The 15,055-nt window shown below is 48.0% G+C and overlaps 1 protein-coding gene across 2 annotated transcripts in view; it reads left to right on the plus strand.

Annotated features, from left to right (window-relative positions):
- The window catches only part of SGSM2 (small G protein signaling modulator 2), a 111,991-nt gene that overhangs the window by 61,002 nt on the left and 35,934 nt on the right, over positions 1-15,055 (plus strand). For both annotated transcript variants that reach the window (XM_065418274.1, XM_065418275.1), the window contains exons 2-6: positions 2,528-2,690; positions 9,189-9,350; positions 13,321-13,388; positions 13,840-13,985; positions 14,430-14,564. In XM_065418274.1, the coding sequence (XP_065274346.1) occupies positions 2,528-2,690; positions 9,189-9,350; positions 13,321-13,388; positions 13,840-13,985; positions 14,430-14,564 (674 nt within the window). The remainder of the gene's footprint in view (positions 1-2,527; positions 2,691-9,188; positions 9,351-13,320; positions 13,389-13,839; positions 13,986-14,429; positions 14,565-15,055) is intronic.

Below are 15,055 nucleotides of genomic sequence, written 5' to 3' on the forward strand. Positions count from 1 at the left end.
GCCCCACTGCACCGCCGACCGGACTCTTAACGGCCCGGTCAGCAGTGCTGACCAGAGCCGCTAGGGTCCCTTTTCGACCGGACGCCTGGCAACCTTTGCTGTATCTCTGTCCCCGTCCTGGTCTCTCTGAGTGCACCCTCTCAGGTGTCAGGCCTTTATCTCTCTTGTAGTGGGGTCACATGATTCTCCCATACCTAGACTGGGCCCCGGAGCTACAGCATCCTGTATCTCCACTGTTTCTACCCAGCAGGTCTGACTGGGTTTTTCCCTTCAGGAGTCTGTGTCCAGCAGTGAATACGGTGACCAGACAGCCTGCTTAAACCCAAGTATTGTTTAATCTTAACAGCAGGAATAAAGGATAACACAAGAGAAAACAGATTTTAAAACAAGTCCCTACACAGACTCGTCTGTCTTATCTAGAGGCTTCCCACCTAGCAAGGCCTAAGGGAATGGACAGTTTTTTCCCCAGAGACTTCAGGGAGAACTGGATCAATCCCATGATGCTCAAGCCAGATGTGCTGCACTGTCCAGGGATGGATATCTCCATCCAGCCTTCTTGCTGCTGTGTTTGATGTACATTTCCTTTTATTAAAAAAATACTCCCCCACACAACACCCTCCTCCCCCCCCCCCCCACCATTAAATCCATCATCTTCCTCACTGAAGCCTCTTTCATTGCGTAAAAGCTGTGGAAAGCCAGCCCTGTTCCCCCAAGATCTCCAGCGCTAATTGTCCCAGCTGGATTCAGACACGCCTGGTTATGTCTGTTATGATAAAGACGCAGTCCTTTTGGCTAGACCACTTCCTCTTCTCTCCCCCCCCCCCCCTGTTTTTCTCTAAGTGTTGTGTTAGTCACCAATAAAGCATGGCCGATCATTAGTGAATTCTCTGCAGGTGGCAGTGTTGTAGGAGCCTAGTTCAGTTGATAGGCACCGAATCTGATACATTAAGAAGCAGGAAAATAGATCATAACCCCATCCCCATCCATAGCTTTCTTGATCTAGGTTGTCAGATCTGTTCTGGTGTATCTCGGTTCTGATCCCACCCTCTTTGCTGTGTGATCAGAGCGCCTCGCAGAAGTGCATTAAGCGACATGACGAACGTGTCACACATGGCTTGTTCTTTTTCTTCTCCTCCGCCCAGGGGGCGAACGACGTATGGGGCAGTGTGTTTTGTTTTGGTAGGCTGGTTTTAGATGCACATGCCACTGCACAACGTTGAACTCTGCGGTCGTTGGGCAAACACCCACCCCGTGATATGTAGGATTAATACGTAGCATGTAAGGATTGGAAGATCCATGGATGATTTGTCCTACCCTGCTTCTGCAAATCAAGATACTGCAGTGATGAAGGCTACATAGTCCCCAGATTAGATTATGCACAGCAAATTGCTTTCATGTCAATGACCTCAGTATATGGGGAAACATTTAACATGTTGGACTAGGAGATTTGTCCAAATGGGGGCGGGATGAGACACATCCTGCCTGGTGACATTCTGCACAAAGCTGACACAAACTACAAGTGTATGGCAACATCACCCCTGCAACAAGGGAGGGGTTGGGGAACATGCCACCCTAACAGTCTGTCACTTCGCAATAAGCACACGTATCCAGACTGGGGGAAACACCTGATTATACAGGACGTGGGATCTCCCTAAGACAAGGGGGAGCTCCTGCCAAGAATGAGAGGTCCTCAGTAAAAGCGCATATATTTAGCTCTGTGTACCTCCAATTTAGGGCCTGATCCTGCCTTGTGGAGTCAGTCGGAGCAGCATCAAGGTCTCGTTCACCTTCCAAGTGGATGATAGTATTGGCGTTTACACGTCCAGTGAGATGCTTTAGGCAGTATGGTTTAGTGGATAGAGCACTGGACTGGGACTCAGAAGACCTGGGTTCTACTCCTGACTCTGCCACTGGCCTGCTGGGTGAACTTGGGCAAGTCACTTCACTACTCGTGCCTCAGTTTCCCTATCTGTAAAATGGAGATAATTATACTGACCTTGAGGTCTACTGATGAAAAAGTGCTATATAGAGCTCGGTATTACAATTATTTATGGGAATTAAAATGTAGTATTTTAGGGGACCCATCACTCTTTGAGGCACAAAATATTGCCCACAGGAAGAAATATAAACATAGATACAGACACCGGCCAGGATATTTGGGTTTATGCAGGTTCCTGGAGAACCTGGCTGCAGAGTCCAACTTTCATCCCAGGCTGTCCGTTCAATTAGCCAGCCTGATGACACTCCCGTGGGACTGGTAAGTGTATTGTTATCCCTGCTTTCCTGATGGGGAAACTGAGGCACAAAGCGAGTAAGTGATTTGTTTGAGGTCACACTGTGAGTCCGCAGCTGAAGCAGGAATAGAACTCCTGGGTCCTCATTACTTACTACCCTGGCCCATATTCTCTCCCTCCCTAGATATTCGATTCGTTGCATTAGCTGACTTTCTTCTCCTTACTGACCCATGCCAAGAAGAATGGAGTGGAGGATCCAAGTGCTCACGGTGATGTCTCCTTTCCTTTTCCAGGGGTGGTGGAGGTGTGCCTCCTGCACATGCTGAAACGCAGAGCCGCTGGCTTCCTCCGGACCGATAAGGTCGCTGCCCTCTTCACCAAAGTTGGCAAGACGTACGCGGTAGCTGGGGACATATGCAAGAAAGCGCAGGAGCTGCAGCAGCAGGCGGAAGGCAGGTAAGGCCAAGGGCTGTTCTTAGTGTGAGAAAGTCATGGCGGCCTGAAGGGGACTGACTGGTGGAGCTGCTCGGAAAATTACTTTGGGCAACTTTGGGGGGGGAAATTCAACCGGTCAGAAAAACGATTGAAAAACTTGTCGAAAATGAATTTTTGTCAACATTTTCAAAAGTTCAAATGTTCTCAAGTGAGTGGCAAAGGGCCAAAGGACGAGAACTGGGTTTACGCTCTTTTTTTTACTCATTATGTGCATCACGGTGTGCCCAGGACCCTCAGTCAAGGGTCAGGACCCCTGATTATACCAGGTGCTGTCGAGACAAATAACACAGAAGACAGTCGCTGTTCACAGGCAGCTCGCTGTCTAGGTATCGGCCAGGATGCAACAGGTGGACAAAGCAGACAGATTGGGTGGAGGTGGGTGGGATCAGGTAACAGAATAAACAGAGCTTAGAGGAAAAGCGGAAGTCTCGGCTCGCCCCTTGCCAAAGCCAGTGCCTGATGGAGCGATTTGCCCGCCTTGTGGCAGAGGCTGGTTCTTTATGGAGTAAAGGCTTGAACGTTTATCTTTGCGTGCTCGTTTGTTCCCCTGTATCACCCTTTTTTCTCTACGTGCGTTAGGAGACCTGATAGGCCCACTAGAGGAACAGGGCAAGTGACACTGGATTCAATACACCCCAATTAGCATTGTACTAACTAGGCGCTGTCTGAACACACAGCGAGACCTGGTCCCTTCCCCACGGCGCTTCCACTTTAAGGCCATGATCCTGCAGTGTCCTTCCTGCCGGCTGATTCAGCGGAGGTCATTTAGGAATAGGAGTCCCACCTGCGTGGAGCTCATTCCAGGATCAGGGCCTAATAGATGATGAGCTAAACCAATGACTGTAACAGACAATAAGAGGAAGGAGGAAGGTAACAGTGGTCAGGCCCTGATTGACTCAGCAAGGTAGTAAATATGGGCCTCACTTTAAACATGCGAGCCTGAAGCCCTGATCCTGGAAAGTCTAAAGCACATGCTCCGTTTTACTCACTGTCGGTGATGCCATTGAAGTCCGCGGAGCTACTCAAGTGCATAAGTCTTTGCAGGATCAGGGCCTTGGATTGTAAATTCACTGGGGAAAGGACTGCATCTTCCAATGTGTTTGTACAGCACCGGGCACAATGGGGCTGCTGAACCTGGCCGAGGGTCTTTGTACTAATAGGAACTTTTGGTCTCTTGACTATCTTGTTGCACTAAGTTCCTGTAGTTATACAGGTTTCCAGTAAGCATCAATTGATGTTCCAATAAAAGATATTCGCTCACCCACTGTGATGTTTCTGAATCATTTAAACATTTATTTAAATTAGCTAGTTTAACCCTGCCTCCTTTCTGTTTATTTTTCCAACACTTACCTTTTATTTAACTTCCTTTTATTACCAAACTCTTTCATTGATGTATGTTTAATAAACCCTTTCCTTTGCCAATTTTTTTTATTCATCTCTGGCCTCTTTATTGATTTAAAATCTCTACCTTTTTCCATTTCGTTTGGTCTGGTTTAAACGTTTGAAAGAAAGACACTTTTTTGTTAAAAATTCAACATCCGCGCCCCTTCAATTAAAGGCTGAGAAAACTCCCAGTCCACTGCTCCGGGACCTCCAGCTGTGACCTCTAACAAAACAGAGCAGATGAGACTTGAATTCAGTTCACTGAATGTATACAATCAGAGAAACTGGCTCCACTGTTATAATGATTCCTGAGGCTCTGATTCACAGAAGCATCCCTATTTAGGACAGCACTTAGGGCATGCCTACGCTGCCCCACAGTTTGTGGTGCTGTGCTGTAACTCGCCCGCGTGGACGCTGCAGGTGCAAACGAAGTGTGCGCATTAACGCAATCCTCTTCAAAGAGAATTACATTACTGTGAAGTGGGAGCCTTTTCGTTTGTACCTGCAGTGTCCGCATAGCGGAGTTACAGCGCAGCACTTTGGGGTGTGTTGCTATTCACACCCCAGTAGTCCAAACTGTGGGGCAGGGTAGATGTGCCCTTAAGCATGTTCTTAAGTCCATTGATGTCACATGCTTAAGAGCTGCCTTGACTAGGTACAGTTATTCTTACAGCTATTGGTTTGGGTTGTGGCAGCACCTAGGAGCCCCTGTCATGGACCAGCACCCCATGGTGCTAGGCGCTTTACAAACACCAAGATTGTCCCTGCCTCAAAGAACTTCCAATCTAATGGCTTTAGTCCACATGTTTAAGTGCTTTCCCGAGTCGGGGCCATACTGTGCACTTGGCAGGAATGCGAGCACGTTACAGTAAATTGTTTTCTACATCCTGTGCACTGCCTCATTAGGTGAAGGGTTTGGGGTGACTGTTCTGATGATGGTATTTATAATCTTCATTTCTTATATTATTCGTTGGTTGCCGCATTACAGGCGTTCTGTAGGAGCAGCGTTCTCCTTCTGTGCTGCGTAACTAACGGCACAAGCCGCGTTGATGCAAAATGGGGGGGAGAAAAAAAGCGCTCCCATTTCAGGTCACCTTAGTGCATCAGAAAGAAGCAAAAAAGGGCACAAACCCATTTTCTTTTTCCCTTTGTAGGTCACCTTTAAGAAACTGGGAAGCTATAGGCAGCAAACTCAGCTACAAAGATCAGCCTCTGATTCCAACTCTGTTCAGGTCACTAATTATATCGACAGTGACAAGCGACTGTTGAGCTTGTAACTTGCTAGACCATACGGTTTTACCTTGGACCAGCGATTCCTCGGGTGGAGGGAAGGTTCAGAATGATGTTTACATGGCTTAATCCAGTTTGCCACGGGATCAGGAGGCATCCCTGGCCAGGTTCCGAGCGTACGAATGTCGGTGTCAATAAGGATAATCAATATTGGCCTTTAAGGCAATAAACTCCCGGGTAGCAGGAAATATGAAGCTCGCTGCTAGGGGGAAGGGAAATGAACATGGCTCCAACATAGGTGGTGAGTTATATGGGCCGGTGGTGCCCGGGCTCCACCAATATTCAGAAACGTGAGCCTGGCTCCACCAATGTTTGGGCTTATATTTAATCAGAGCCGCCCCGTCTATAGGATGGACCAGGACAACTGCCCTGGGCCCCATGCTTTGGGGGGCCCCGTGCTTCAGGGGGACGCAGGGTCCAGGGCGGCCTGGAGGATTAGTGGGGGACCTGGCACCTGCAGCAGCGAGCAAACTCGCCCCCATACCGCCTCTTCCCGCCCCTGTTCTGCCCTCTCCCCGCCCCCATTCCACCCCTTCCCCCAAGTCCCTGCCCACTTTTTTCCAGCTTCTGCCCCCTCCCCCAAGCGACGCTGGGAGCCGGCGGGGCGGACTGGGGCCGGGTCGCTCGCTGCTGCCGGCCCCAGCCCCCCCGCTAGCCCCTCAGACTGCCCTGGACCCCACATCCCCCTGAAGCGCGGGGCCCCCCAAAGCATGGGGCCCGGGGCAGTTGCCCCGGTCCGTCCAATGGACAGGACAACTCTGCTTGGACCCATTCTGGGCACCACCAAAAATTATACAAACCTGGCACCCATGGGCTCCAAGTGTGAAGGGGAAGTGAGGACAACAGAGCACAGCAGATGAGAGGCTGATGCGAACGGGCGTAGGCCAGCCAGTGTGCTGTCTGGGCAGTGGAGTGCAAATCCTGGGAAAACACAGTGGTGTCAATTTCGTATTTGCGCAGCTCACTGAACTGCTTCCCATTGTGTCGTGGGCCTGTCAATCTCTGCACCAAGCAATGGCCTGGGGAGGGAGTGTGTGCAGGTCAGAATTGGCATGTCTGGGCACCTCCGGGGGGGGGGGAGGCCCGAATCTGGCCCTGGGTTAGTAGCTCATGTTAAGAATCGATCGATAAGGCATAGCGTGTGCATTTGGGCCATTTCCTTTCATAGGCTGGAGGCTGTTTTGTAAAAAATCCAAAGGAAAGTAGGGTCGAGTCAGGCCAATCAATAACGGGCCGCATGGGAGCTGCTGCTAGACATGGACCTTATTGCTGGGTACAGCGTTCAAAAGAGCACTCGGAGCAGCTGCTCAACTCTGACCCTCTGCATTTGGCACACCGTCCCCCATCAAAGCCAGATCACACCTGCTCTGATTTAAGAGCAGATTGGCTGAGACAGTGGGACAAATTCATCCCTGGCATAATCCACTGATGCCTCCCAGGGATGAGTCTGGCTCAGCGTATATAATCCGTTCCCTTTAATTATATCTGTTTCCTTGAGATGAGCCCCACCTCTTGCCCTGTCCTGCTGACTGGCGTGCGCCTTCCCCAGCCTTTGGACCTGCCTGGGCTCTGCATACATCTCCCTCTAACTCGCCTCCTTTACCTGAGCGGTCTGATCTCTGCCTTGCTTTGCAGGTGTGTTCTGTAGCCACCGCAGCCCACGACCCGCCACCTCCCATTCCTTTGTTTATTTCACTGGGACTTGGATGAGTTTTGATCAAATGCACTGCCACTGGCTAGCCCTTTGGAAACCCTGAATTCATTGTTAAAATCTCATGCCAAACCCTCTGGTTCTCAACCCAAATCGCTTGGACATGACCTTAAAAAAAAACAAAAGAGAGAGAGAGAGAGACCCCCAATGGCTGTTCTGTCGCCATCAAAGATCTCATGGAACTTTCCTAAGAGTAGAGATTTTCCATAATTCCCCTGCCCCCGCCCTCGCTCTTGTGCAGCGTGCTGTGCTCCAGTTATTCATGGGGCTGCTGCCTTCCATCCCAGAGGTGGCTGCATTTTGGGTGTTGGATGAATGTCTAACCCATTGGTCAGTATTTGTTACGGGTCCCCCTCTGTGCCTGATCCACAGGGAATCTAGAGTCTTATGGCTCCAACTAGAAATCTTTGGCTCTTAAACTCAAGTTATAGCAGCTCATGCTATTAGCTCTGAAGATCCCCAGTGCATCTGCCCAAGATGGTGGCTGTCACATACACAGCTGACAAAGCACCTTGAGCTCCTTCAGGATGGAGGATACTGTCAAATGCCGTTGATGAGTCTCCAGACGTTACTATTTGAATGTCTGCATCCATCCTTTCTACGGTCCTTCCTGCAGCTCGACAAGGACTAAGTGAAGTTTGCAGTTACATTTGATTAGAAATAAACGTCTGCGCCTTTTAGGCAGTTGATTCTCTGGAACATTTAGATTTTTGCTCTGTTGGGATGCAGTCTCAGCCAGATCAGAAGAGCAGCTCCTCTGGGTTCAGTGGACCTGCTATACAGTCTATCTAATCTAATGGATCCAACCTACAGTGGGGAAGTAGGATGGGATCCCAAATGCCCCCACATTTGGGGGGGTTTCAAAAACTGCCTGTGGATTCAGATTTGACTTTTTGTAAACAGGTCCCTGCGAAGTGACTAGTGATTTTGAGTGTCCCAGTAGTTGGGGTTTCAACTTGAGATGCCTTCAAGGGACCTGATTTTCTGAGGGTACTAAACATCTGGCCCCTGAAAATCAGGCCCCTTTAAAACCTCTGTCTGGTTATCCCCCAAATGGAGGCACCCCAAATTATTCATCCCTTTTGGCCCTTTCTTCATAATGGGCTAAATAAAATTCTGGATCCCAGCGCCCCTGTCATAAACATACAGCTAAGGGTAGCAAAAAATCCCCCCTTTACCAAGGGTTAAGAAGCTCAAATAACCTGGTTGGCACCTGACCAAAAAGGACCAATGAGGGGAGAAGATACTTTCAGATCTGTGGGGGAAGGTTTTTGCTTTGTTCCCTTTGTGTGTTCTATCCGGGTCAGCGAGGAACCAGGGCAGGGAGAATACATCTCCTAAAGCCAGACCTGAACTAAGCATCTAAGTCAGATTACAAATTGTAAATAATAGGAAGGAAATGCGTTAGATTATCTTTTATTTTAGCTTGTGAATTTTCCCTATGCTAAGAGGGAGGTTTGTTCCTGTTTTTTGTAACTTTAAAGTTTTGCCTAGAGGGGAATCCTCTGTGTTTTTAAATCTTATTACCCTGTAAAATTACCTTCCATACTGATTTTACAGAGGTGCTGCTTTTACTTTTTCTTTATAATAAAGTTCTGTTTTTAAGAACCTGATTGGTTTTTAGTGCCCTAAAAACCCAAGGGGCTGGTCTGTGCTCACCTTGGTTACTCTCAAGCCTCCCCAGGAAAGGGGGTGAAGGGGTTTGGGGGGATATTTTGGGGAATCAGGAACTCCAAGTGGTCCTTTTCCTAAATCTTTGTCTAACTCACTTGGTGGTGGCAGCGATACCGTTCCAAGGACAAGGAAGAATTTGTGCCTTGGGAAAGTTTTAACCTAAGCTGGTAGAAATAAGCGTAGGGGGTCTTTCATGCGGGTCCCCACATCTGTACCCTAGAGTTTAGAGTGGGGAGGGAACCTTGACAACCCCAAAGCCCCAGTGCAGCGGTGAACATAAAACACAGTGTTCACATCTGATTTTGTGTGATGCACATTGTATATTCCAATACATGTGCACGCAGAGCTCTGTCAACATAAAAATCTGCACTCCAACAACTTTCACTGTCTCCCTTTTGCAGGAAAAATCAGCCGAATGGCCAGGGATCCCTCAAGAGGCAGGGCTCTACCTCAAGCAAAACGCCTGTCCTGACGCCGCAGGCCATCAGACACATCTGGGTGCGGACAGCCTTGATTGAGAAAGTGCTGGACAAAATCGTCCAGTACCTGGTGGACAACTGCAGGTAAAGAGGGGAGCAAACAGCTGGCAGCGCAAAGGTTTTGTTTGTCGGACCAAGGTGCGCCGTGTTTTTGCAGTAGCGAATGTCGTCCGTGTCCCATCTGTAAACTCAGAGCTGAGCAGAAAAAAGTTAAAAAAAAAATTTCCCCAACAATTTGTATTTTGTTTCTGAAACATTGTGAAAATGTTTTGAAGTTTCAGTTAAATGTCACCGTGCGGGAGAGCTCAAAGAACCAGTAAAAAAATCGTACACATTTAAAAATATATATATATATTTTTACTATTTTTTTTAAACGTTGCAAAATGTCAGCTGGCTATAGTCTAGGGGTAAAATTATCAAAGGACCCTAAGTCACTGGCTCTCAATCTTTCCAGACTACTGGACTCCTTTCAGGGGTCTGATTTGTCTTGCATACCCCCAAGTTTCACCTCACTTAAAAACGACTTGCTTACAAAATCAGACCTAAAAATACAGAAGTGTCACAGCACACTATTCCTGAAAAATTGCTGACTTTCTTGTTTTTACCACATAATTATAAAATAAATCGATTGGAATATAAATATTGTACTTACATTTCAGTGGATAGTGTATTAAGCGGTGTAAACAAGCCATTGTCTGTATGAAATGTTAGTTTGTACTGACTTTGGCAGTGCTTTTTCTGTAGCCTGTTTGTAAAACTAGGCAAATATCTAGATGAGTTGATGTACCCCCCTGGAAGACCTCTGCGTACCCCAGGGGTACACATACCCCTGGTTGAGAACCACTGCCCTAAGTGACGTAGGCACCTACGTTCTGTTGACTTGCAAATTGCAATAAGAATTAGGCACCGAAGTCATTTAGGTGCTTTTGAGACTCATAAGCAAGAAGCTGTAGCGTGCCAGGGGAGCACGTGCCCTCTGCGGAGGAAAGGGAAAAAGGGGAGAAGGGAGCAAAAGGAGGTGAGGAGTGAAAACGGTAGGAAGGTCTGATTGGGGTAGGTCAGTCCTGTGACGACATGTTGCCTTTATTTGGAAGGGTTACGTTTGTGACGGAGATTTCCCCTTTCAAGGCTGGCAGAGCGCTCAGGCACCTTGTGGAAGTGATGCATTTGGATTCTAGCAGACATGGCCAAGCTCTTTGGCATTCTACTCAAGTCTCCTCCTGCATTGGGCTCCCCAGCGAGGTTGTCCTCACCTCGTCTCCTCCACCCCCACAGCTGACGCAATAGAATTAGGAGTATACTGGGGAGACTTTGGTGGCCTCAGAAGAAAGGAACGGTGGAAACCCTGAGGCCTGGCCTAGGCTAGTCACAAAACGAGAGCACTTCTGCGGCCACTGAGGATGTAACTTGCTTTGCTCTCAGTGCTGCTCTGATCGATGGAGATGTATGCTTGGCTGTGCAAAGGAGAATGGTATTCGGCGGGAGTCCACAGGGGCAGTTAAAGTATATAGACTCTGTCATTCTCCTGCAGTATTTCCAAAGTCTGGGTTACGTTTTCCTTGGCAGCAGGTCAGAAGAGGAATATATTTTCCTGTTGAGAGGGAAGAGAAAGGTCTTTGTGATGTCCAAAGAAAACTATTCTGTTGGTGGCATCTGATCCCAGTTTGCTTAAGCAGCCATTTGTGATTTGTGTGTTGGAGACATATGGAGCATGGGAGTATTTTGGTTCAAGAACTCTGGGCTAACTCTCCTCCTGTGTTAAGCAGGTTTTTCCCCTGATAGCAGGGTAGCATGAGTGAGGCCCACGATCTCTTTCAAACACACCACAATGCTGCAGAAATGCACCCCTCTTTCAGGAGTATAATGGTTACTTCCTCAATCTACAAGATTTGGGGCCATATCTTCAAAGTTAGGTGAGCACGATTGCCTAAATTATCTCTGCAAAGCAGGTGCTCTGTTTGCACCGGCACTTGGCCAGCGAGGTGCCCACGAAGCATGGAGATATACATATCTGGTGCAATGCAAGCACATGTAGTTGTGGGTGCCTGACTTGGACAACCCAATCTTCTTTCAATAAAACTGGTTCCCAATCCAGTCTAGTCCTGTACCTGTTCCCGATCCAGGTCCTGGACCTGGGATGGGGGGTGTCTTGTCTCTTTGTTTTGTACTGTGTTTTCCTTGCTGACTGTATTTGAGTCCATGCCGATTATGCTGAAAAGTTTTCTTTAAAGCGAGAGAATATTCCTGATCAGTGGGATTACATCACTTCTTGGTGGCTTAGTGGTGTTCGCCTTTTGGAAATCGGAAATAGCATAGAGTTTGAGCCCCATCTAGTGGAAGATAAAAGCAAAATAATATTATGTTCAGAGAGACAAGATGGGTGAGGTAATCTTTGATTGGACCAACTTCTGTTGGTGAGAGAGACAAGCTTTCAAACCACACAGAGCTCTTCAGGTCTGGGGAAGGTAAATACAAGTTGGGACAGATTGTTAAGCATAAGGGGTTCATACATGCTGTAGGAGACCTCTTAAAATGAAGTGGGCAATTAAAGGTTAGCAGGCAGTGTGGGTGTGTTACAAATTGTCGTAAAGAGCCATAAAACCAGTGTCCCAGTTAAGTCCAAAGCTTTTGGTGTCTAGCCGAGTTATGAATTTAAGTCCCCAGGCTCGTCTTTTGAAGGTGTTGAGTTTTCCTTTGAGGATAAGTATTGAAAGATCAGGTATGGAGTGATCACTGTGTGAAAAGTGTTCACCCAAGAGTGCTACAGTGTTTTTGTCCTGGATAATTTTCTGTGTGAGTTCATTCAAGAGCATAGTGGTTGTCTGGTTCCACCCACATAGTTGATTTGGGGCATTTGATGCACGGGATGAGGTACACCATGTGTTGTGATAGGCGTGTGTAGGACCCATGGACCTTGAACAGTGTGTTGTGGGGGGTATGGATCATTGTAGCAGGGGAGATGTGTCTGCAGGTTTTGCATCTATTGTTCTGGCAGGGTCTGGTGCTGCTTTGAGTTGCTGTGTCCTGGTCTGTAGGGAGCATGCTTCTGATGATGAGCTTGGCAAGGCTGGGAGGTTGGTGGAGGGCCAGAAGAGGGGGGTTGGGAAATATTTCTTTCAGGATGTGGTTTCCATCAAATATTGCTTGATGATTTCCCCCTATGGTTTCCAGTGGGGTGTGTGGTCAGTGGGTTGTTGTTGTTTTCGGTATTGAAGCAGGCTTTCCTGGGGGTGTGTGGGCCCATTCCATGGTGCGATCTACTTCCCTGGTGGAGTGTCCTTGTTTTGTGAGGGCAATTTTTAAGTGTGTTTAGGGTGATCCCAGCCTTTCTCGTCAGAGCAAACTCTACAGTATCTGACTACGTGGCTGTAGATGACGAATTTCTTCGTGTGTCTGGGGTGGTTGTTGGATCTGTGGAGCTAAGTGTGGTGATCTGTGGGTTTCTTGTGTATTGTGCTAAGAGCAGAGCGACAATGGTTGACTTCAAGTCTACATAAAAAAAATTGTTCATAATTTTATATATAAACATATTCTAAAAATAGATCAAATCACTTTTTTTCCCTTTTAGTTGTGATCACCTTAATGTTGAGCCTGTCTAAGAGACCCAGGTAACTCAATTGTCTGCAGCTGCCGTTGGGATGATCGCTTGGCTGTAGAATTACTATTTAATAAGGTTTTGCTTCAAAACTGAGCCTCTCCTTCTGCAAACTTTTACCCCCGGGCATGTGCTTACTCCCGCTACCCTTCCAGTGACTTCAACAGGACTGCGGGGAATAACAATATGCTCCGGAGTGCCTGTCCGCAGGATCAAACCCAAAGAGTTGGCCTGCAGCTCTGAAGAATGCGCACGGCTGTGTATCGCTCCCCTGAGGCCATTGACTCGATTTGGGCAAGCTGTGCTAGGAGCTAGCAATGGATGGCATTTTCAAAAGCACTCGTGTGACTCACGAGCAAGTACCTGTGGCAGTCAATGGAACTCACGCTCCTTCGTGACTTTGGAGCTTTTGAAAATACCAACACTTGACTCTAATCCACTTTTATTTTTTATTCCTAGCAAATATTATGAGAGAGACGCTTTATTGGCAGATCCTGTTTATGGACCAATCCTAGCTTCTCTCCTTGGTAAGTACTTTCATTGTTCGCTCCGGGGGGGGGTTTAGGGTTTTGTTTTGTTTTTTGCTTATTGCATTTTCCCTGAAGCAGGGGGGGAATGGAGACAGATCATCTTGTTTTACTATTTGATTGCTGGCTTTGATGATAGAGCAGAATGGAATTTGGTTTTATTAAAGTACTTTTCTAGGTGTGGTGTCCCACAGCAGGGAATTGGAGGTACTAATCGTGCAGTGGCTGTGTATTATGTGCTCAGCAATATTTCTCTTGCAGTCTCCTAACAGCACCTGCTTTATTAAGCGAGGGAATTTGGCCCGAACACCAAGGTTATAACCTGTGCTGTGAGATCATTAGCTTCACCAGACATGAGCAGAAAGGGCCTCAGTTTAACCTCTGACCTGGAGGATGAGTGTGAACAAATGTCTGTTCTTCTTAAGATCCTCTCTCATTACTGTCCTCCTAGTTGGGCCGTGTGCACTAGAATATACCAAGCTGAAAACAGCTGACCACTACTGGACAGACCCGTCAGCAGATGAGCTGGTTCAGAGACACCGGATCCATGGAGTTCACGGGCACCAGGACTCGCCCTCAAAACGCCCAGCGCTGGGAGTAGGTATTTGCAGCCTGCCCCTTCCCTGTTGTTGGCACAGAAGGAAACCCCACAAAAGGGCAGAAGGGTGGACGGGTATTTAGACAACACCCACTTTTGTGCATGCCTTCGTCACAGCGGAAAGTCCATTTGGCTCCAAATGTCCCCTCTACCCACGTCCCATTGTAGGGAGGCTTGAGATCCAGATTTGAAATTTTGTGGCTTGAGATGCCAGGGGTTTCACCTCCTGTGCTGATTCCCTGCCGTGGGGAGCAGCAAGCCTCTTTGGCCGGGGTGAGGCGGCTTTTTTGAGGGACCCAGGGCTGCAGAAAGTAAGTCCATTCAAAAAGAGATTTCTCGAGATGCCCTTTTTAGTGGAGCTGTTGCTCCGAGCGGCCTCTTCGTACAGTTGCAACTGGTACCATGTAACCTGCATGCTGAACCACGGCTCTCGTGTCTCCTAGATCCGGAAACGGCACTCGAGCGGGAGCATGTCAGAAGACCGATTTGCAGCTTCGGCTAGAGAATACGTGGAGTCTTTGCACCAGAATTCGAGGACGCACCTGCTGTATGGGAAAAATAATGTCCTGGTCCAGCCAGTAAGTATCTGAGCATCAAGTGTGTTGAGTTCATGTGACTGGAGCGAGATTAATACTGGCTGGCTCAGCGTGGTAGAGCCAGGAATGGAACTTGAGTATCCTGAATCCCCAGCCAGTGTCTTATCCTCTGGACCATCCAGCTCCGGAGGCAGCATCTGAATCCTGAGCTGGCTCAACGGAAGATGGATGCGTCATCTGAATGAGCCTTCAGGGATGGAAGGTTGCTGAGTGCCATCCTTTCTGGCTCAGCCCGGGTGTTGGGTGGAGCTTTGACTCCTTTCCCAGGCAGAGACCTCACTAATGGTACCCACCTCCCCTTCCAGTTAAACTGTGATATGTACTGCCAATGAAAAAGGAAGGAGAGAAATGGGATCAAGTGGGGATTAAAATTGGCCAATTTAAATGGGTTTATACCCCTGCCCATCAAACGGACCTCCTCCCACATTAAACAGATGCTAATAGCCTCTCTAATAAGAGAGTGGTCTAGTGGG

Source organism: Emys orbicularis, chromosome 17 (assembly GCF_028017835.1).
Source record: "Emys orbicularis isolate rEmyOrb1 chromosome 17, rEmyOrb1.hap1, whole genome shotgun sequence".
Taxonomy (NCBI): domain Eukaryota; kingdom Metazoa; phylum Chordata; order Testudines; family Emydidae; genus Emys; species Emys orbicularis.